The 24,081-nt window shown below is 36.2% G+C and overlaps 1 protein-coding gene across 1 annotated transcript in view; it reads right to left on the bottom strand.

The window, feature by feature from the left end:
* Positions 1 to 3,393: 3,393 nt before the first annotated feature.
* The window catches only part of LOC149089413 (uncharacterized), a 56,235-nt gene continuing 35,547 nt past the window's right edge, over positions 3,394 to 24,081 (bottom strand). Inside the window, exons 6-19 of the mRNA XM_089238323.1 lie at positions 23,906 to 24,026; positions 23,732 to 23,799; positions 22,114 to 22,189; positions 20,021 to 20,126; positions 17,811 to 17,892; positions 17,448 to 17,592; positions 16,609 to 16,671; positions 15,633 to 15,809; positions 12,854 to 12,919; positions 10,700 to 10,777; positions 8,195 to 8,284; positions 8,012 to 8,077; positions 6,726 to 6,857; positions 3,394 to 3,979 (exon numbers count right to left, since the gene is read on the bottom strand). Of these exons, the coding sequence (XP_089094449.1) occupies positions 3,641 to 3,979; positions 6,726 to 6,857; positions 8,012 to 8,077; positions 8,195 to 8,284; positions 10,700 to 10,777; positions 12,854 to 12,919; positions 15,633 to 15,809; positions 16,609 to 16,671; positions 17,448 to 17,592; positions 17,811 to 17,892; positions 20,021 to 20,126; positions 22,114 to 22,189; positions 23,732 to 23,799; positions 23,906 to 24,026 (1,609 nt within the window). The 3' untranslated portion in view covers positions 3,394 to 3,640. The remainder of the gene's footprint in view (positions 3,980 to 6,725; positions 6,858 to 8,011; positions 8,078 to 8,194; positions 8,285 to 10,699; positions 10,778 to 12,853; positions 12,920 to 15,632; positions 15,810 to 16,608; positions 16,672 to 17,447; positions 17,593 to 17,810; positions 17,893 to 20,020; positions 20,127 to 22,113; positions 22,190 to 23,731; positions 23,800 to 23,905; positions 24,027 to 24,081) is intronic.

The following is a 24,081-nucleotide window of genomic DNA, read 5'->3' as shown; positions in this document are numbered from 1 at the left end:
TCCGTCATTTTATGAACTGAACAGTTTCTTTTGTTTTGAATCAATTTTTATTCAATTTCATTAATGTCATGTTATTTTTTCATGCGTACACTCATTTTAATGCGTTTTTTTTTAATTTATAAAAAAATTAAGTATCAGAGATATGTAAAATTTTGTACTGACATAGAAATACCATGTACAGTCAAATACATGTGGTAAAAATTTGAAATAAATCAATAGGTAAATAATATTTTCAATACACTATTTCAACATAGTTTTTTATCATGTTAAAAGGTAGGAGATCCCTGAATGAAGAGTATTGCTGTAAAAAAAAAAAGAGAAAAGGTATAGTATACTACAAGTTTGTCAAGCTCAGGTATCTAAATAAGTTTCATTTGAGAAATTTCAATTAATATTCATTTAAAATAGCAATAAATAATTGTCTCTCTCGTCATTGTACATGCATTGATATTCAAAATTGAATACTGTGTTCGGAATGTTTCATTTAATCATTTATATGTATACAATATATCTACTCTTACAATACCCAATAGTTTCAGAGAAAATTTCAAATCAATAATATGTTTCAAATATTATCGGCATCTCTTATACGGGAATCGTAAATCAAAAAAAATTATTTCTTCAAAAGTTACAAAATTTTACATTTTCTTTTGTCTCTGATTCCTCAAGTCATATTTAGTAATAAAAAATCATGCACTGACACGTGAAACAGAAGAGAAAAAGAGTCCATAGTTTTGCTACCAAAACTGGCTGAGTTATAGCGAATTAGAGCTGAAGCACTTTATTGCTAATTTCTGCATTTCTGCACACCCTCTCCTCCGTAGTCAGTTTAGGTTTTCCAGCGTAGCCTGATCAAAACCGGTGAAAGATTTGTTGCTATAGCCACTACTAAAATGACATTTATTGATTACGAGGAGTTAATTTGCATAATTGAATATAGAAATTGCTTTCTCAATGGTTACCAGAAGTCCTCAGTCCTGTATACGCATGCATTTTAAAATTCCCCCCTTTGTCCTAATTTTTCAAGTTTTCGGAGAAAAAAATGCTACCAAAGAGTAGATATCTGTCCATATACGTGTGTGTATATATATATATATTTTTTATATATATGATATATTTTTTCTTTAATGCATACTTCATGCTTACGCTCAAGAGAACAAAAATAGAACCGACGTTGCCTTCACGCAAGGCATACAGATGCCATTATAGTCACGGCCGCACCTGCTACAGGCTGGTATATAAAAATACGCGGAGTCCAAAAAGCAATCCTGAAAGAAGGAAGCCTTAGCATCCGTTTGTGTGTGGAAGATACCATTCTTCACTCCACTGTCAACACCTTCTAAAGCAGAAGAAGCTTCTGCTTCAGAAGGTGTTGCCACTGCACAGTGTATCACTTTCAGATAGCACGAGATGTAAATTTAGAATTTAGTTCTTTGGAAAAATATGGATTTTGACCACATTCTTATTTTTATGATTAACAATTTCAACACTTGAGAGAGATCATAAGCGTACGCAGAATTTTCTCGAGGGGGGGTTTCAGAAATTTTTTCCTTCTCTGAGGGGGGGGGGGGGTTATACCTTCTTTTACTGCAAAATAACACTATAATCTGGGCTCGAGGGGGTGGATTAGAACCCCAACCCTCCATTGTGTACACCAATAAGAGAGATAGATGGCTTTTTCTGAACGAGATATCAAGGAAACATATCTTCTGGATATAATGTAGAAGTGAACTTGAGGAAAGAAAAGTCATCTAGTCGTTGCCGGGACTCGAACCCAGGCGTTATCGTAAACCGGGTCAACGTGCTACCATCTACACTACTGAACACACGACCCATTAAGAGAAGGCTTTTAATGCCTCTACTTCAGCGCCTCTCGTCACTGCGTAAAAATTAGAAAAGCAAGATCTTGTCTCCACGCACAGAGGTGTAGATGGTAGCATATGTGGCCGGTTTGCAGGAGGACCTAGGTTCCAGTCCCGGTGGAGACCAGATTACTTTTCTTCCAGAGTTCACCTCGGCATAATCTCCCGAAAATATATTCTCGGCATAATCGCGAGGTGTTTTGGTTGGAAACTAATCATTGTGCTCTGTCAGCACAGAAGCACCATCTGTTGGAAAAATATGTAAGCAAAGTTGTAATGAGTGCACTTTGTGGCCTCATTTCTAAGTTCCGGAAACTGGCTACCCTTGTTAACGCTAACAAAAATAGAAAATTTGAAAACTTTTAAGATTTTATTATGTATAAGTGGCGCCATCTGTTGTCAACAGAGATAAGTAAGTCGTTGCTACGGGGGCGTAAGTGCGCTTCCTCACTTTGTAGGAAACTTATGAGACCATGAAAGCATAAGCAATCACGTACCCTTACGTTTCTCAGTAAACTGTTGGTTTTTCGAAAAAAATCAGATATGAATTTTAACGGCGTAGTTCTATCTGACGATAAAATTTTAAACTAAACTTAAACAAGATGTGATAAAAATTTCAAATGTCATTTGTCGAAGCCACTTGAAACTAGATTTACGTAATTTATCCAGAATCAATGGTGATTCTGAATCAATGAAAATTTGAAACTTGAAAAAATATTTCGAGAATTTGAAATTACATGAAAATTCGGAAATGATGAAAGGAATTGTCGAAAATTGATGGGAAAAGGAAGTAATGAAAATTCGGATATATTATTGTTATACAAACTCAGGCAAAGTTTCTCATTTTTTGTGATAATATTATTATTATATATATATACTGTATTATATAAAAATCCGAAATTAATGAAAGAAATTTCCAGAATTTACGAAAATTTAGAATTGATTGAATTTATGAGAGAATTAATTTTCCAAACTTGAGACGCCACAGGATATGAAGGCAGGGCCGGAACTGGGGGGCAAAGGGTGCAACTGCCCGACGACAAATTTTTATTGAAGAACAAAAATACTGTTGTAAAATCAATCGAATTTCGCTGTGTGGGGAGCGGCAAAATCAGGTTTGCCTCCCACTCTCATATCCTATTTACAGCTAGCCCTGCGTGAAACAGAAAACTTTTATTTTTTTCACCAGGGCCAGAGTGGGGTGCAGTGTAAGTCTCCCACCATGAAGCTTACCATCAAGGTCCACGGGTTCGAATAGGGGGAAGAACACGAATGAAGCAAGTTCTTTACCCACCGAGAACTACGCGATCACCGATAGATGGCGCCTTCATTTCCCACCCAACTCCACGGGTTGGATAATTTCTGAATGGAGATATATGACCGGAGATTTTTAGTGTGCTTTGGTAAAGTTGGCCCCGCGTTATGCAAAAGCGGACCTTGGTACATTTATCCCTTTTCTTTAAGATACAATTGATATATTCAGAAATATGGTGCACAAAAAGAAGCAAGATTCAAAAATACAAAACAATGCTGGAAGAAAAATGAAATGTATTGTTCGAGGAAAATGATCACAAACCAGCCAATCCAAAATCTATAATAGCAACTAAATATACATGGAGTTCTATCTTGAATTAACAAACTTCCTTTCAGCTGGTGCTTATATATAATACTTGTTTGAATGTTGAATGTGTTTTTTATTTCAATGAATTATTTAAATATACGTATTTCTTGCATCAAAAAATGAATTGTGGGTTCAACTTTTTTCCAATGAGAGTCTACTAACATGTTGTTTCCTTCACAACAACTTCTGGACAGTTCAGTAGATGACTGACGTGATGACGCATGAAAGGTCCGCCGAGAACAGCATCTTCGGGTACGGGGTCCATGATGCTGCGGAACCTTGAAAACCTATTCAATCCGCTGCCTAATGCAGATCCGTGCGTTGCCGACGGCCATAGAGTATAAGGATTCAGTGTTGTGTTCCTCAGCGACTGCCTCAAGATGGCGACACTAGATCGTGAAGATGAATCCGGATGCTGCTGCTGCTGTTTATGAGGTCGCCGAAGTTCGACTCCAGTGAGATCAGGGTGAGTCGTGTCGCCATCTAGCGCGTGCGGCTGGAAACATCAAATATAAATCAGATTTTAAAATCGATCAAAAATAATTAAAATGCGGTAGAATCCTGAGTATCCGGCGGATCATTTGGTCATTTTTGTCGCACCACGGTCATTTTTTCTGCACACGAGGGCTAATTAGAACGGGACTTACAATTTTTTGCCGATTCGGAATGGCAAGCTTGTTTTTATACTCATCGAAATGTTGATGCGCTAACCCGTCGATGGGGGACTCCCTGCGGTAACAATTTTATAATGCGGCGGAAGGATGGGGCCGGATAACAGAAAAGTCGGATATGCGTAGGTCGGAGTTCTATAAATGCTGACTTCTTACCCCCACCATACCATCAAAGCATCATTTTTACACACTTTAACAAGTGGATTTTGAAAATCCACTCGTTTTTTATTTATAGTTATAGTTCCTATTTATAGTTTGTGACCTCTCGGTACAGGTCAGTACTATATACAGGGTGGGCAAAAAGTCCGCAGAAACTTTAAAAATTCATAAAATCCGGAAAAATAACCGAAACAAAAAACGATTTGCAGGAACGATTTTGCCGCTGTGGTGGTCGAGTGGTTATAGTGACGGACTCGCGATGCGAGGATCCGGGTTCGAACCCCACAGTGGTGGTCGGCTGAAGTTGGGTTTCTGTGGTTCCCAACTTCAAGGCGCAAATGCGAGCCGATCTCCCTGTTAAAAAGTCTCGCCACAGAGAGCAACAGTCCTACAACGATAAATCATTCAATCATAACACTTCACTCATAGTTAGAAGAAGAAGAAAAATTGGTGGCAGATGGCAGCACTACACATAACAAACATTACACAGAAACAAACTTTACGTCATGTTGCACTACACGTGCACGCACATTCCCGCATGTACCGATTCGTTGGGGGGTTCCGTGGGGGGGGGGTGCATTTGGGGTGTAGCAGTAGTAGGTAGGGCCTCCAAAAAATGGCTCGGGGATCCATGATGTTCTTAAGTCAGCCACCTCGTTGGGCAGTTTGCCTGTTGTGGCGTTGTATTTGTATTTGTGAAGAGAAGAAAAAATCTATACCGGCATCTATATAGACCCGGTCCATCCAATCTGAAGGACCGTGACCGTGAACAAGTGATACAGAGCGCCAGATCAAATAATATTTAAATTTTAGGTCTACATCTCCTTCATCATGGGTTTTCACTACTAAATCTTTCCAATCTGAAGGAACTGAAAGATGCGATACACCGAGAGGTGTCTGCACTCTGGACCTGCTGCACTCTGCCGTTGCTGGATTTGTGACTCGCCTGCAATGTGTTATCCCCTGTGGTGGTCATGTAGAGTACATACTGCTGTAATAAACGATTTAGAGGCATTCTGTTCGTTATTTGCATATCTTTCCTTTGACTTGTGTACGTTAGCGCCACCTATCCGCTGTTTTGTGAGTGATTTTTTTCCTGTCAAAAGAATTCCCGTGATCTAGCACTGCTAACTCTGCAAATGTTTTTTTTTTGTTTTGGTTATTTTTCAGGTTTTTAGGAATTTTTAAAGTTTCTGCAGGCTTTTGGACACCATTCACATAAAGGTAAAGTACTTTATATATAAATTTATACATTATGTAAAATATATTGTGTAAACAATCTATGATTTTTCTGTCTTCGTGGGCGTATCTAGGCCCGTCCGAATTCCCATAATCAGCCTCTTTGAGCTAGACATGAGGAAAGAAATCTGGTCCGGTCAGACGTTGTAAACGGTTACTACAGAAAATGGAGGTTCACGAATATTATGTATATAGTTCTTAAGTCTCATTCATTACGTGATTTTTCTCCTGCGAAAATAGTGATTATCATATGAAAAAATGAAAATTAACTCATTCCTCAGTGAATCTCCCCAAATTGGCAACAAACTTAGCGAAATTTGAGGTCAGCTCCCATGATTTGGTGACGTCATGGAGCCAAGAGACTGGGCCGGATAGTCGAGATTCTACTGTACCAGATAAAAAAGTAAATAACCTAAAGTGTTTCCTCTTGTTAATGATTTTACTGTTACATGATCTGGCCTTAAACCTAATTTTGTACATATTAATTTATAAAAATTAACTAAGCGGCACATTTTTTTCAACAAAAAAATTGCATAAAAATGAAATGATGAGAACGAAATACTATTTTAAAATTTTTTTATTAAACTATAATTATTAATTAATCAATATTTATTAAAATTTTAGAATATTTTCATTGGGTTTATAACGCTTATAGTTAATAGTTATTTATAGTTTGTTGAGTTTATAACGCTTAAGTTCGAAATTTCGGTTCAACAATCAAAACTAAAAATTGTAGAGTATTGCTTAGTTAGAAATAAAAAGATGTGTCCCAGAAAAGGGACAACGACAAATAATGGGTTAATAAGAGACCAGCGGTGCAGTTCCACATCATTTGAGTGACCTGTGGCACATTTGTAGAACACTCAAGCATCTCTCGGCACATTTCCAGAACGTTTGAGCGCCCGCCGCAAATCTACAGATCAGTTAAGTGGCCCAGGGCACATTTAAAGACCACTAAACAGACCTGCGGCGTATTCTCAGATCACTGAAGTTACCTCTCGACCACTTGAGTGTCCCGCGATTCAGCTTAAACTGATCAACGGCGCATTTACAGATAATTTCAGCGACCTGCGACACTTTTCCTGATCACTTAATTAAGTGGCTAGTGGCACGTTTTCAAACCAATGAAGTGGCCCGCACTCTCCTAAAGATTGAGCTCGCTTGTTTAAGTACCTGTTTTTTAGATCCAGCATCTCCAATAATGAGACTCCTTGTGGTTTCGGGAGACCTTCCGTACGTCGGTACGTCTAAATCACTGGGAATCCTCTGGGATGGACTAACCATGCTTATTCTCTCACTTAAAGGCTGGAAAAGGTTAAAAATATTATACATAAGGTAATGATCACCATAGATATATACATAAGGGGACATTCAAGTGTTACGTCAGCATCGTTGGGGGGGGGGGGGGTTAAGGTTGCGTACGAATACTTGAATGGCCCGTAAGCATTGTGAAAAAACGTAAACGCCACAAAGCTTTGAATCAAGGGTCTTCAACTCATGGCCCCCGAGGACAACATTTGACCACTAAATACTTTTTGCAATGAACCGCCGACCATGTTTGGAAAATATTTGAAAACACTGAAAAAGACGATTATAAATAAAACAAAATAATTCAGTGAAGCCCGAAGCCACAGTCTTATAGTATGGTATTTAGAATTGCGGGATGCTATCCTGATTCGCTAGTAGCGCTATGCATTTTTACAAATTACCAGGGCTATTTTAATGAGTCTAGGGCTGCGGAATGAGGTAGAAGGATCGTTTCATATACGATGAAAATTCATAATTGATGAAAAAAAGAAGTTGAATTACTGAGAGAAATAATTTCGGAATTATTGAAAGAAATAATTTGAGAATTATTGAAGAAATAATTTCAAAATTACACAGAAAGAAGTCATTTAAAACATTGGAAGAAGTAATTTCAAAATCATTAAAAATATAATTTTATAATTGAGATTCATAAATTCATTTTTTACCACAATTCATAATTGATGAAAGTTTTTTTCAGGATTCGTGATCGAAATTATTTCTGAATTAGTCAAAATTGATAATTAATGAAAGAAATAATTTCAGAATGAATGAAATTCTCCAATTAATTGAGGCCTCTATTCAACTCGGGGTGCCAATCTATTATGACGTTATTGTAGATTACACTTGCGTTGAATCTGGATTCTCTTCCAGTTCGAAATACCACAGTATGTTTTGGTGACCAGCGGGCAGGGCCGCAACTAGATACTTTGTCATCCGGGGCAAGCCGGCATTTTGACGCCCGTTGTAATGTAGAAGAAGCAAGTGGTTAAAGAGTGAATTCGGCGCCCGGGGCCTCAGACCCTCCTGTCCCCCCCCCCCTTATTTGCGGCCCGGGAACGAACTTCGGGGAAGTTCTAATTTGACGCAGAATGTGCAAAACGTTTAAAACGGCCCCTTTTGTAATTAAGCAATCACAAATTCAGTTTATTTACCCGAGTCTGTCCTTTGCTGGTTATGGAATGTGCGATGGTCTGATAAACTTCGTCTGCTTCCACGTCCTATTGTAAAATATGCATACAATGTTAGAATTAGTGTATATATAACCAACGATTATAATTATCATATACTTTCTAGTCATCGAAGCTTTCGATGGAGCAAATTTAAGCGTTACTTACTTGCATAATATCCTTGAGAGTTTCCATTCTCGTTATTCTGGCCTCGGTATCATCACTAAGGACTTCATCGGGCTCAAGACCGTTCAGGCTCTGCAATTTCAATTTCACTACATCACGATAAATATAACCGGAGATAAAAATGGTGGCCATAAATAAACTGACACTACTCAGATTTATGTAGCACCCATTATGTGATGGAGAAATTGTTATGAAACTTGGTACGTGGGATATATAAACCATAGCGGAAAAGATAGATTCAATAAAAAAAATGGTTCAATTTTAACCACCAGGTGAAAAAGTGACGCTTTTTTATCGCAGTTATCTTTTTTCCCATGGTCCAAATAACGTATATATTAAACGTACTAGTTTCACAATGAAGTACGTCCTCCATAACGGGTGCTACATAGATAGATTATAGTCAGCTTCAGGTTAATTTTGCAATGCAGAGAAAGGTAGAGAGTGTATTCCTTCGCCGCAAAATATATGTATTTCCATGTATCGGAGGCTTACGGTGATTATTTATGCAGAATATTTCAATTTTTTGAATGATTGCAAAAAATAATATATAAAATATTATTCTGAACCGATCTTTATTCGTTTAAAATTTTTAAATTAGGAAAAATATTGGTGACCACATTATGCGTAAAAAAAAGATTTTTCTCAGTGAGATTGGCGAGAATCAGCAGTGCTGGAATCAGACATACCTTACCGCGACCGCGCATCGATGCATTGGTTGGAAGGCTTTCGTTGTCATAGCAACGTGTGACGCGGTTCTCTCGTAGCTTCCCCTTTACTGCAAAGTTAACTTGAAACGAGCTATAAAGTAGTAGTGTCAGTTCAGTTATACTGACGCTATTCCGACCTATGTAGCGACCGTTGCGGTGGGTGTATTTCATTGAAACTTCGTTATTTAGACCATGAGGGGTGGGGGAAAGATAACTGTGACAACAAATAACCACTTTTTCACCTGGTGGTCAAAAATTGAACTTTCTTTTATATTATTGAATCTTTATTCTCCCCCATAGTTCATATATCCGTTTTTTCAAGTTTCATCGAAATACTTCCATCAGAATGGACCCTACACTCATCTGAGTAATGTCAGTTTATTTATAAACACCCCGTAGAGTAGCTATATATGTTAATCTCACGTATTTTTCATGCTTTTTCAAACCGAACACAACTCCGGTCTTATCACTATGGCAATTTTCTATTGAGTGAGTTGTGCCAGAAGTGTGAGTATATAACAGTCTGAGTGCGTATCCAGTGTGGTGACACATTTGTCAGTGCTACTACTACTACTTAACCGAACATGCACCTCGTACACATTCGTGTACGGAGTTTTTAAAGTATCGGCACATGCCGGAATGTGTGTCCTGAGTGCATGCTTGGCCCTAACGTATTTATGTTGTCGAGTTGCGCTTGTTTCGTGTTCATGCTACCACCTGACTTCAATTTTCTGAAGTAAAGACGGAAATGCTTGAATTTTCATGTTTTGTCAGTATCGTGTTGTAGGCCTGCCTGCTCTTTGCTGAGAGACTTTTTCAAACTGGACCGGGTCACATTGGTGCCTTGAAGCTGGAAAATCACAGAAATCCCACTTCAGCCGACCACCACTGTCTGTCAACGAGGTTTGAACCTGGATTCTCAGAATGATTTGTTATTGCTGCTATCTTTTTTTAAAATTGTGAGTGAAGTGTGATGTACCGTTGTAGACCTGTTGCTCTTTGTGTTGAGATCTTTAACTGGGATATCGGCTCGTATTCGTATCTCGAAGTTGGAAACCAAAGACAACCAACTTCAGTCGACCACCACTGTGTCGCAGGTGTGGTTCAAACCCTGGCCCTCGCGATGTGACTCCGTCATTATGACAAATCCACCACCACAGCTGCAATTTTTAATGCTCAGCTACATATCTGAGCAAGAGATAGTCTAAAAAACTTGTTAAAATCTTAAAAATTCATAATTCATAATTTTTGTAAGAAATAGTTTTTTTCATATTGAAAAAATCATCAAATTATCAGAAAGTCATTAAATTATTGTTTTGACATTTTAAATGGTTATTTAATAATTTTTGAGCTTCAAAAATTTATTTCTCTTTAAAACGAGAGAAGTTCAAAAATGAAAATTTTGAAAGAAATTCTTAAAACCCTCACAAAAATATTTGTTGAAAAAATAGAATCGATGAAATTTCATTCACATTTCCATAAAAAAAATTAATTTTTTCTTTAAATATTCATTAAATTTCAAAAATTCATTAAATTTCAAAAAATTCATTAAATTCCAAAAAAAATTATTAAATTCCAAAAAAAATTATTAAATTTCAAAAAATTCATTAAATTTCAAAAAATTCATTAAATTTCAAAAAATTCATTAAATTCCAAAAAAAATTATTAAATTCCAAAAAAAATTATTAAATTTCAAAAAATTATTAAATTTCAAAAAATTCATGAAAATTTATTTTTTTTAATGAAACGTCAAGAATTTATTATTATTATTATTACTTACCGCCCATTCGGCTATAAATTGATCTCCTAAATTTTCTGGTTCACTGGGAGCCATCGCGACATTGAAGTCCCGAGCAATCTGTAACAATTTAAATTAACATCAATTTTGGCTGATCATATTTTCTTACGTCATCGTACAATGCTTTGCTTCGAAAAATATGTATTTGAAAGTACAAGGTGTCCCATAGTTTACGAGCCCATTCGAAAAAATGAATTTGAAAAAAAAAGGACAGGCAGTGATAGAAATTCACCGTTTGTTGCGTCGGTTGCTTGAGAAAACATTAAATTTTGAGTCAGAATTTCAAGAACAGTTTCCAAATTTTTCCAACATACCACGCTGCAGTCTGGAAATACGAAATTTTTGAAATATCCACCCATTTGCGGTATTAACATGATGTAATCCGGAATGTGAAATTCTTGTAGAAACCCGTGCAAGCGTCTCTCTCATCAGGGATTTCGAAAATACCGTACAGCACATACATGCTCAACCCATGACCCGTGGGCCAAATGTGGGCGACACGTTTTCAAATCAATGAAGTGGCCAGCAATCTCTTAAAGCTGTGTTTCTCAAAGTGTGCGTCGTAGCTTCTAGGGTCGTCACGGTGAGTTGAAGACATTGATTTGTGCTATTTATGCTTGGAAATAGTTCTTTTATGCGGAAAATATCCACTAAATTATTCTGTGCAGCCGCTTATGAACTACAAATTTGGCAAGGGAACCGCGTGAAACAAAAGTTTCAGAAAAGCTGTCCTAGAGGTTGAGCATCCTTGCCACATCTAATCCCGTTATAACGAACTCCAAGAGACCAAAGAAATCATTTCGTTATAAAGGAATTCCAGGTATATGTATTGTTCCTATGTAAACTTAACTGGGTGCTTAGAAAAGTGTTCGTTCAAACAAGATTTTCGCTCTAACGGTATTCGTCATAACGGGATTCGACTGTATTTCAATTTTTCTGACTGCATTGCCATTTGTCAAGGAACTTTCCAACTCATTTCCGAATTCTGTCTAAACTCAGTTCAGGAAATCCCGGCTGCGACGTTCACGCGGGTTTTCTAGAATTTTGTTCTAAAACTACGCAATGATGTTGCTGCGATATTTTTAAATTATCGTATATTATTTTTTTCAGTTTTGCATAAATTTGAACAAATTTTGAAATTCTGCCTTACTAAAAATGTACTGTTTTCCCCAGCAGAATGCAACAAACGGTGCATTTCTTTTGGTTTTTGTTCTTTTTTTTATTCATATTGCATGTGGTAGGATAAATTTATGTACAGTCGAATCCCGTTTTAACGAATAGAGTTATTAAAAAATCTCGTTTTAACGAACACTTTTCCAATCCCCCAAATAAGTTTACGTAGGAACAATACTAGGTAGCCTGGGATTCCTAATAACGAAATTTCGTTTTAACGAAGTGATTCCTCCGGTCTCTTGATGTCCGTTATTACGGGATTCGACTGTATTAAGCATATTTATTGAAATGAATACTTATAATTTATAAGTCTCTAATACCATATCTACAGTATGCGCATATTCATGCGCCCTGTACTTTTTAAAAATTAAGTTTTTATCGATTTAAAAATATATTTCTCACATATCAGAAAAAAAAAAATTAATTGAAAATTTTATGCATTTTTTGCATTGAGAATTTTGTGTACTTTTTAAATTGAAATTTGTTATTGAACATTAAACATATAAATAGAAAATTTATATAGCATTAGAAATACAGAATATAATATCTTTAATATATGATCAAAAACACAGATATAAATGCAGTGATTTGAAATCAGTTATTGTCAAATGCATATTAAAAATATATAAATATAGTAAAATACATTTAAAATACATAAAAGAGCTGTTGCTGAAGGGAAAAAAATCAATAAAAATCATATAGGCCCGCTGGAAAGACCTCACCGTCCCTTTTGGCTGCGTAGTGCATGTAATATATGTGTGTACCTTGTGTAGTTGTCTTTGTCTATTTTATGTTTGTATTTGTATTACATTTTGTATCTTGTAATTTGTTGTTTGTTTTAAATTTAAAAACGAATTATGAATACTTTTCGAATACTTGTTCACTCTGTTCTTAGCTCCATAAATATTAATTTAAATATTATTATAAGTATGAAATTTTTATTGAAAAATAAGAATAGAAAACCTTGATGTCTTCTTTCCAAAATCTAGACGTTTTTGACAAACTGGTTTTTGGCGCCACTTCTTTTATCTGAAAGAAATGTATATATTACACGATTTATAAAGAAATAAATTATGGAAAAATAGTTAAATATTACGTTACATTTTTCAAAGAAGAGTATTTTTTGTAAATGGAGTCATGCTTTTTAATGGGTCTCCTACCGTTTTACATGGTTAACAGTTTGTACACAATTTTACATATCTCCAATATTTAATTTTTTTTTTAAATTTAAAAAAAAAAACTGCATTAAAAATAGCTTGCGTGCCTGATAAAATAACATGGCATGAATGAAATTGAATAAAAATTGATTCAAAATAAAGTAAACTTTATCCATTCATAAATACTTGGTTATAAAAAATTTTAAAATTTAAAATTAGATTGAGACGATATATATATGTATTATAATCTCAATCTTTTTCATAATTTTAGGAACTGTAGTTTTGTTTATTTTGAATAATTTTTTAGTCTATTACATTGATTTCATGCAATTTTTTCATACTTTGCAAGCTGTTTTTAAATGAAGTTAATCGTTATGAGTCGTTATTCGGTAATGAATAAAATTTGAAATTAATGAAAGAAAAGCATAGTTGAAGAATTGAAGAAAAATACTGAAATTAAAAACTGATGAGAGAAATGGTTCCATAATTTGTCAAAAGAAATAGTTTCAGAATTCCCCAAAGAAAATTTCTGAATTCGTCAAAGCAATAATTTCAGAATTCGTCAAAGCAATAATTTCAGAATTCGTCAAAGCAATAATTTCAGAATTAGTGAAAACTTTCAATAATTTGGGGGGGGGGGAACCTCCCGTTCGATTCGGGGCTCTTAGGTTCAGGCCGTGTTGTCCCATCTCTTAAAAAATCATAGACAGATTTCGAAAACTAAAAATTATGTTAATCAGAAATATTTAACCGTTTATATAGCTAATAAATTTTTGAATTAAAACTAGACAGAAAAGGGTCGCGAAATTTTCACTAGTTGTTAGTCTTGGATCGCAGCGGATAAGGTCTAGTACCCCCCTGTGTCAATTGCAAGCGAGGATTTCAAAGCGAAGATCCTGCTCTTTTGTTAATTCTGAAACTCGTCGAGCCTTCAATTTGAAATAAGTAAAAATGCAATCATACAAAATATGTGAATCTTTGAAAATAATCTTGGCTAACGTGAAAAAAAGAGTTGTGGAAGAGATTGTGATTTGAGTTTACATTATTTCCTATAGGGAACTTCACTTCGATAAACGAAAATTTTAGATCATGACAAAAAATGAAATTATGCTCTTAAACCGATGTTTCAGTTGACCGCGCTTAATCGGATAACGGATAAACGGTTACACCGCTAAAACGGATCAAATCCTCCTGTACCAAAATTTCTCCTATAGAGACGATGTTAAAATTCCCCGCGTAATCGAATATTACGCTTCACACGTCATCTGTTATACATCAACCGCTACGCACATAATGTTTTTATTGATGAAAAATTTGGAATTAATGAAAAATATTTAACTAAGTTATTTTGTTCTCTATTGAGCCAATAAAGGGAGCTAAATTTTTTAATTAAAAGTGAACGTCCTAGGCATTGAGATCATTTGGGCTCGGATTTTTTGCATATTTCGGTCTTTGCATATTTTTCTCTCTTTTTTTTTTTGCATATTTCGCTATTTTTACGTTATAGAGCATATTTTCACAATTTTAAGGCATATTTTTCCATAGTTCATAATTTCCGACAAAGGGTAAATTTTTTTCTCGTTATTCCAATCCCGCTTTAAACTAGTTTTTGCGGTTCCTGCCTCTGACAAGAGCTCCTACGGCTAGGACTTTTATGCACTAATAATGAAACATGGTTGCTGATTGGTAAAAAATCCTAAAATTCAGGTTTTTCTGCCAATCAGCAATGACATTGAATTTTTGGAGCATGAAAATACTAGCCCTTCAACGACACTGGTGTGTGGCTGTAAAGAGATTAATCATCTGAATCGGTGTCGGTGATGGTAGCTCGTGGGAAAAATTGGCTAAAATTGGTAAATGGGGGAATTTTTATCCCCCATTATGTTGATCCTTCATTCAATCCTTCAATCTATTATGTTGATCCTTTACCAGTTTTCAATACAAAAGCTATAATAACATTGTAAAATGGCAATCGGATATTGTGTGCTGGAATCGTTAATATCCGATAAAGCGGAGCTGACTGTTCATCGTATCCCATAAATTCGTAAATAGTTTGAAAATTCATAAAAATCCTTACGGATTGTACCGAAAAAAAAAATTGTTAAAATTCTTGTCCATAGAAGGCGCTGCGTAAAAGAATATCATAGGAAAAATGCAAATCAGAGTCCTGTATAAAATGAAGGGGTATACGATCAATAGTTTATTTCTGAATTTTCCTGTTACTGGCACTTTCATAAGGTTTTAATTGAAATGTTGACATTGGAGGATAAATTGCTTACTAGTGGTGAAGTTGTTTTACCTCAGCCATGAATCTCCGGCTGAAGCTTTATCAGCGCTTTAGATGCAGAGAAGATTGAAGAAAGTTTCAGCTCCAATCACTCCTGATTTACTTTTGTTCAGCACCCTGTATTGACAAAACTTCAAACTAATTTTTTTCCCCCTATACCAATAAAGCTCTCCCTTCGTGAGGATAATTTTTTCGCAAAAATTACATTCATATATACCGATTCCTTTAACATTAAGAATTCCATTTACGAATTTATGGGACACCTTGTATGTATCATTTTTACATTTTAAAAACCCACCTTGAGAACCAGCACAGCCGCAATGAATATACACGCTATATTAATAAGCGCCAGAGCAAGTGACATGAGACCAAGCATGGCGTATTCCCGATCCATCTCCGAATAATAAACGTAAGTATAACCTTCATTAGGAGCCAAAGAAGGTTTTGTCAAACGAGTCTGACCATTTACGAGCATCTGCATATGGAAAAAAATATATAACAATTAATATAAATGTATTAGAATGTAAAATAATTGGGATTTGTCCTTAAAACAATCAGTACATGTATGTTTTACACATTTAATACCTGGATTCATTTTCTCTCCAGTAATGATATGTTACACATCATTTAATAGACATGTCTGAAAGAGATATAACATTTCTAGGTATTCATTAGTCATCCTGTGAGAGTGGGTGTTTTTGTCCTTTATCCCCGTCAGAGCAATTGAGCGACACTTTCCTGAATGGGACAATGGGAAGCAGTCGAGTGACCATCAAAGGGAATCACTGGACTGCATCCATCGTCCTTTAATTCTTTTCCGACCACAATCCTATTCAAGGGAGCTGCCGTTTTACGTTTTCTGATTCATTTTCCGTGTTGAAATTAAACACTGTTTTTTCTCTCTGTACGTAATGACTGTGGCTATATTTGTGTATAATTTAGTAACTTCTTGCTTGCCAGCGAGGGGAAATGAATTAACGAAATATGAGTAATCCTTCCTGAATAACTGGAAACATGGCATTTTATACGACTACTGGTCAATTTTCTGCATACCTGTACCAACTAAAAAAGAGCTCTATAAGCCGGAATCGGACATGAGTCGTCTCTACTCTTTTGTCCTCCATGTAAGTAGGATGACCGAGTTAGGTCGGCCAAAATGACCTAAATATGGTCGAAAACTATAATACTGCATTGGTTATGTTTCGTGTGTCCAATGAGGTTAGGGGGTAGAAAAAAGTCACAACATAATTTGAAAATCACAATGATGTACTTACGAATCTCGGTATTTCATCTTGAGCCCTGATGTTCCTTATTGTAGCTAAACCCCAAAATAAACCCTATCAAATGAAATGAAAAAAAAAAGAATTATAATGTATACTTGTTAAATATGCTCTAGTTCAGTGTTCACACAATTGTTGTTATACAAAATATTTCACCCGATTTTATGTAGTACCGATTCATTTCAGTTTTGTATCATCATCACACTCTGTATCAGCATTAGACACTCTGGAAAAGACGCATCATCAGAAGTCCAATGAATGCTAGTCGCATATAAAAACTTGCTAAACATCTTGAAACATGCAAAACTGGACTCAGACGTCTAATTAACCGGACTGGCGATTTCAACGACTCCGAATATACCGCTTCAGAATCAAGACCAAAAATTCCTAGTCAGCATCCCATGATCACAAGACTCAGGAGTAAAGAAAGATCAATCCAGGCAGCCCTTCCTCCCTCGGAGATACCCTCTACATCCCAATTACAGCATCCAGGTTTATGTAAATGCACATAGTTAATCTGTGTGTAAATAAGCGTGTGTTTAATCTTTTTTTCTTTGGTATATATATTTTATTATTATTTAATTTTTCCCTTTTGTTAATCCTGATTGTATCGTGTTCAATGTTTTCTAATGGATTGTTTCCATAGTATGTATATAATTGTTTCATTCATTGAATAAATAGAATATGCTCTCTGACACGACCCAGCCTCCCAGGAGATGAAGAAAGGAAGTTGTCTTGCACAACAGCAATGGGCGTGAGCGGTCATCAATCAATCAATCTGTATTAGCATTTATCCAAAAGTTAAGCAAAACACGAAATGACCAGTGACTTACAGCGTCGACAGCTGGTGGTAACAGTGATGCCGAGATGGCCACTCCGACTAGAGACGCTGCATTGCCACCCAAAACGGAGAGCGCCACGCCGACACCAGATGGCAGTGCGATGAGAAGTCCGATCCAAAGACCTCGTTCGGTAGCTCTGGTATATAACCAAATGCAATACGGTAAGTATGATGACATATTATTCACAATCGTACAGAAAAAATATCTATCACAGCAAAATAATTTACTATAATTCACGTGCGGTGATACTTTGTTTGTTGCAATGTACTGTAAATGAAAATGATATAGAGTATTAAAGTGTTTATAATTTATTTGAAAATTTATAAGAATCAGATATATATATATATAATATACCTGCTCAGCATTTCATTATTTGGCCAATCTTGGCTACTCAGATAATTGTTCAGCAATCCTCCAAAAAGACCGAACACGTAACCTAGTTGATTAAAAGAATTAAATAGAATATGTCAATACCAAATTAACCGGAGTACGAAAATAACCGGAATAGAAATAGCGCATATTTAGACAACAGAAATTGTTAGCTTGGGGGTCTTCAACCACGATCTGCATATTTTCACCGGTTTGTGTTGAGTGGTTAATCCTCAGTAACCTCTTAGTGTGTGTGTACTCTCACTTACTCACAGCTTCCCCCGATTTCAAAGATGTGATCACAAAGGGTAAAAATATGTGTAGATTAACTAATCCAAATACTAAGATCAAATACTAGCAGAGGCCGTCGCTATGTTTCCACAAGCCATTAAAGGCGTGCTTTAAGTAAATCAATGGGGGTACGAGAGGGTTTTCTGTCTGCAGGATTGTTTTCTCTCAAGAGGTCACTTTCACGCACATTCCAATATGTACCAATTCGTTCCAACTTCCTGGGTGAGAAGTTCCGCAGAGGAATATAGACGAGGTGCATGTGTGGTTCAGTAGTAGTAGTATTAGCTTTTTTTAATTGCTTCCCCACCCGCAACTGCCACTGTGCGATCATATGAGCATCGTGGTTGACTCTCATCGTGAGGATCCAGGTTTGAAACTCGTTGGAGTCGTAGTAATGATCGGCTGAAGTTGGTTTTCTGCGGTTTTCCAACTTCGGGACACGAATTCGAGCACACATACACAGGTCTCCCATTTAAAAACTATCCGCAGAAAGCAGGTAGACCTTCAGCAGAACACTTACATAACATGAAAATTCATTCAAGTGTGTATGTACTATCGTAGCTTCACAATTTGGAAGACGGCAGATTATTTTTTCCATGAGATGAATAGCAGAACCTGCAGAACACGAAATGAGCACAACTCCGACAACACGAACACGTTAAGGCTACACGTACACTTAGAACTGATTCCGGCATATATCGATTCATTCGAGATTCCACACAGGAATGTTCAAGAGATGCATGTACGGTTGAGATTCCTCCCTTAACGTCAGCAAATGATCCACAGATAGCAGCAGCAGCCGAGAGAGAGTAAGATAATTTTTTCTCAGCCCAATACGTCAAGGAAAGAGACTTTTTGTGGATGTTATGCCGAAGTGAACTCGGCAAGAAAATCCCTTTCCTTGATGTATTGCGCCGAGAAAAAAAAATCAATCTTCCCACTCCCTCTACTGCAGCCACCTGGAGGTGCCCGGGAGAGATGGCAGACCTTTAACATGATACTTGCATAACATGAAAATACAAGTATATTTAACATCTTTACTTCAATATATAGGGCTCAGATGGCAGCACTAGCAAGAGCAGTAGTAGCAGAAGCACTAGCAAGAACACGAAACAAGCACAACTCTAACCACATTACTTTAGGGCCATGCATATACATACCCTCACACAACACGTTTCCGACGTGTACCGATTTGTTAGAAATTTCTCAGAGGAATTTGTGCGAGGAGCATAAAGGTTAAGTAGTAGTAGCCACCTGGGGAGGGAGGGAGTCATTTGCCAAATTTCTGAAAAGCTGCTAAGCATAGACTTCAGCACGTCACGCCGCCGTGCGTTCGTGTTATATAGTCGTGTCTCTCGTGGTGCATATGGATATCACGCTTGTCTGGTTTGAAAAAGGACTGTGATTCTCTATCCCCGGTGAAAACCAGTAGGCTATTCTTTCCGAGTCCACATCGGCATAACATCCAGGAAAAAGACCTTTTGCTAGGCCAGCAAAAAGATTACATGGAAATCGTCAAAAAGGCTAAAAAGTGTGAAGTTTCTGTCATTATGGCAGAGTCTTGACAAATACTAAGATGGCGTTAGCGGCCTCGTGGGATTTTGTTTACCCTAATACCCACGGACAAAGAAGGCAATCGAAGGAGGATGATTGAAGGCTGTGGATAAAATAAATGAAAATTTGGTTATGAACAGTATTCCTAGTCCCAAAACTCTTTCCAACAATGAAAAAAAAAAACCACTCGATAAATTCATTTATGTTTAGGAACAACGCTTCAAAATTTCATTGAAATGCGTATGGTAATGGAGTTCGATTCAACTTCTTGCGGTTGTGGGCATATTTTTTAGGTTCATACACAGAATCAAATCAAATTCAAAGGTGGAAACAATGTCAACAGAAATTACCTAATGCCAAGCAGAGAAACAGCCCAACAATTTCTGTTTGGATTCCTTGGTTCCTGAGAGATTTGTCCCTGATGACAGCCCCAAACGTTGCGGCTAGTATAGGTCCCTGAAATAGAGAAATTGTTAATTCTAAATTCGTATTCATAACTAAAGTGTAAAGTAAGAAGTGAAAGTGAAAGACAATAAATGGGCAAAGCGTTTCGAAAGAAAATTTTCACTTTCTTTAACCCCCAGAACGAAATGCCTAGGCTGACCATATGTCATCGAAGAAAATACGGAAAATTTAATTCCGAAATGTGAATGTCGCTGTTTCTCGTTAAACAAAGTTGCCCAATAGTTGCTAAAACTGCTTATTATTTACTGCTAAAATCGCTGAAATATTGTCGGTGGCAGAAAATAAAGGGCTACTGTAAAGCCCAGTGAGGCAAAATGTATTTCAAGGGGGGGGGGGGGCACACGTTAAATATGACAAATATGTGAGTGTATCTCAATACAGTGAAACCCCCTCTTAACGGTCAACCCTCTTTTGCGGATTAAATTTTTTTTGCCCCGCAAGGGTGGGGTTTTACTGTAAATTTGTAATTCCCAATTCTCATACTAGTGGAAAATATCGTAAAGTTTCAGAAATTGTTGTTCCCTCTTGTGCTTGTCAAACCATGTCCTCCCTATTTATTACTTCATATTGATTAGTAGTCTAGTGATTAATGCATAACCAGAACAAGTTTCTTATATTTCTATGAAATAAGAATATACAGGGTGCGTAGCAAACACGGGGTATGACTTTTTACTGCTGATGCTTATGACCGTTGATACTAGAGACATACTTCCAATTGGAAAAAGTATCCAAATAACATGTAGACCTCAGATACCTCATTGATATGGCAAGGGATTGTATAACTATCAAAATAAAAAAAAATTAACTTTTTACACAGACACACTGTCCGCAAAAACTGGATTATAAAGTTTCTGCCCCGTCTCTCCTGATGCCAACTAAAAAAAAAAATTAAATGTTTCTAACTGGGTTCCTTTTTTTACTCTGATATTCACAAAGATATTTTAATTCGAAAAATGGAAAAAATTAGGGGGGGAAAAAACAGCATTGAAGGTGTCGTGAGCGAACCCAACACTCTCCCCCCCCCCGAAACCACAAACCACACATAAACACATTGGAAGCAACACGTGTGGTCTCTTTTTCCTCGCCAGGGAATTCCACGATTCACTTGTGTACTGAAATACGTACAAGTTTCGCAACACAATCACAATTTTCTCTCTCGGAATGGAAATAGTACTCTCAGGTTTGCATCCTTTGCAAATCGGAACGTATATTGATGATATCATTGTGCCTAGTACTACTGTGTCTGAAAATTTAGAGAAATTAAAATTTGTTTTTGACCGTTTAAAAACTCACAATCTTAAATTGAAACTCTCTAAATGTAAATTTTTGGCAGAGAGAGTATTGTTTATGCGGTGGTCGTGTTTCGAACTCTCTCTCGGAATTGTAAAGGGCCAAGCTTCGATGGAGCAAAATGGGTGAGTGATCAAATTTATATTCTGTTTGCGAGAGTACCGGTATCTTGAAATATTTATCATGTTTAGTTATTAGTAGTGCATTAATCGAATTAGTATGTGATGATTGATGTAACATGATTGCTTAGATATCATTAATAAACTCCTCGAAGTGTGTGAAGGAATCTGCGTATCATGTCTGGCAATAACATTAAATTTGAATATTCGCTAAAAATGGCCCCCCACGAAAAAGCACCTGCGATAAATGTGCGAGTGAAACGGGATTGTATTAAAATATAATTTGTTTTTTATTTCACTAACTATACAACCCCTTGCAGCATGAATGACATATGTTTCCAATATTGTCAACTAACTGACCAAATGTTTTGGATTATTAAATTATCTGGATACTTTATCTGATGTATCCTCTAGTATCTAGTATCAAAGGTTCGCCAATAAAAATATCATACGCCCTATTACCTATGCACCCTATATATTTCAATTATATCAGTGTCAGAACTTTCAGTGTCCCTAACAGGTTTGGTGCGCCATTTTGTTTGGGTGCCATACTCACCATGTGTACTCACCATAATGGGTGAGATGAGCATCGAAGCCACAATCACTACGGAACTGTTTTCAAGGAGACCTAGAGCTGCCAACATGCTATTCCAAACGGAAAGATAAATAGTGAAAGCATAAATTGGTAATTTACTCTTTTACTAATTTTGTGAATAATATAATATCCAATAGAATAATAATGAAAACTGTTTTTTATCAAGAATCTAAAATTCAGTATTTTTGAAAATTGTATTAAAATTTACGTCAACCACAAAGTAAATTATGAAAATATGATGAAAATGTGTTAAACCTCTTTGAAAACTACGCGAATGTTACAAGAAATCATCATCACCTGAAGCATTGTTTAAAAGGCAGTGTTACCCAAAGTACTGTTCTATAACAATTGTTGTTTAAAGATCGTTGTTTTAAAAGCACTGTTTAAAGATCGTTGTTTTTAAAGCACTGTTTAAAGATCGTTGTTGTTAGAAGCACCATTTAATAAACATTGTTAGTCAAAGGATTATTGAAAAATAATTGTTAGATTACTTAAAAATCGGTAGATTATTTAAAAATTATCATTATTCAAATCACTGTTCAATGGCTAATACGTACTATGTCAAGGATTTCGTAAAAATCCTTTTTATTCAAGGCATTGCAGCTTGGTGCACGTAGCACTAAGCCCTGTGGTCAACGACTGTAGCTATAGCTGAAAACTACACGACGGCCATTAAGAGGGTTGGCTCCCGCTGGCTCTCAATTCAGGAATTATTTCCATCTCGCCCAGTCAGATCTGTACTGAGAAGTATGGCGGCGTCCGATTTACGATGTTACCTGAATACCCTCAGGAGTGGGACAGGGATGTGACTGATGCATTATACAAGGCATTGCTTGAGAATCATTGTCGCCCAAAGCATTAAACTAAAATCATTGTTGTCCAAAGCGTTTTTCTAACATCATTTTTACCCCCCAAACAGCACAATGTTTGAAAATATGCAAATATAATCTGAAGTAATGTTTGAAAATAATTGTAGAAAGCATTGATCGAAAATTATTGTTACCCAAAGCACTTTTGTCTAAAACGCTGTTTGAAATCTTCATTTACAAAAGCATTATTTAAGAATCAGAATTAGGTTTCCAAATCATTTTTCAATAATCATTGTTATCTAAATTATTGCAAGATTATCCTTGTTATCCAAAAAAAGCATTGCTTAAACATCTTCATCATAAAAACAAATCGAAAATCTTTGTTGTCCAAAGCCTCGTTTGAAAATAATTGTTACTCTAATCTAAAGCATTGTTTGAAAATCATTGTTACTCTAAAGCCTTGTTTGAAAATCATTGTTACTCTAAAGCATTGTTTGAAAATCATTGTTACTCTAAAGCATTGTTATCTATGTTATTGCCATGAAAAACATTGTTTGTTTTTGTTATCCTAACCATTTACCATTGTTTGTCTTTAATCCAAAGCATTTTGTAAAAACCTTTGTCATCCAAAGCATTTTGTAAAAACTTTTCTCATCCAAAGCATTTTGTAAAAACCTTTGTCATCCAAAGCATTATTCGAAAGTTAAGCATACCACAGAGAAATGCTTAGAAAATTTGTGGTTATGGACACTTAAAGTATTATCGAATGACATTGGGACTCACCTAGCGACGATTACGAACATGATGAAGTCAAAAGAAGGTTCAGCGCCAGCTCGAACTCCTTCAACAACCTGAAAATTCAAACGGATTAATATCCAATTTGGATGTATTTTCCACGCATCAACCAGATACAATTTCACCAGCATCAACCTCAAATCTCACTTATAGCCTGCCTACCTGTGCAACTGTGAGTCGGGCTGTAACAGTTTTCAGAAATTTTTTCTGCATCTCCTTGAAGCCTCTGAAAGCTTTCTTTATGTCGGACTTGGTTTTAGACAAAGTAGACGAATCGCTGTCGCTGTAAGAGGGGAATTCGTAAAGAGTGTAAAACATAAATATGCAAATGCCATGCG

Source organism: Pholcus phalangioides, unplaced genomic scaffold (assembly GCF_987345545.1).
Source record: "Pholcus phalangioides strain wild (caught in Gottingen) unplaced genomic scaffold, Ppha-v1.0 ptg000002l_1, whole genome shotgun sequence".
Classification (NCBI taxonomy): domain Eukaryota; kingdom Metazoa; phylum Arthropoda; class Arachnida; order Araneae; family Pholcidae; genus Pholcus; species Pholcus phalangioides.
Note: the sequence above shows the minus strand (reverse complement) of the source record. Positions and strands in the feature narration are given on the sequence as shown.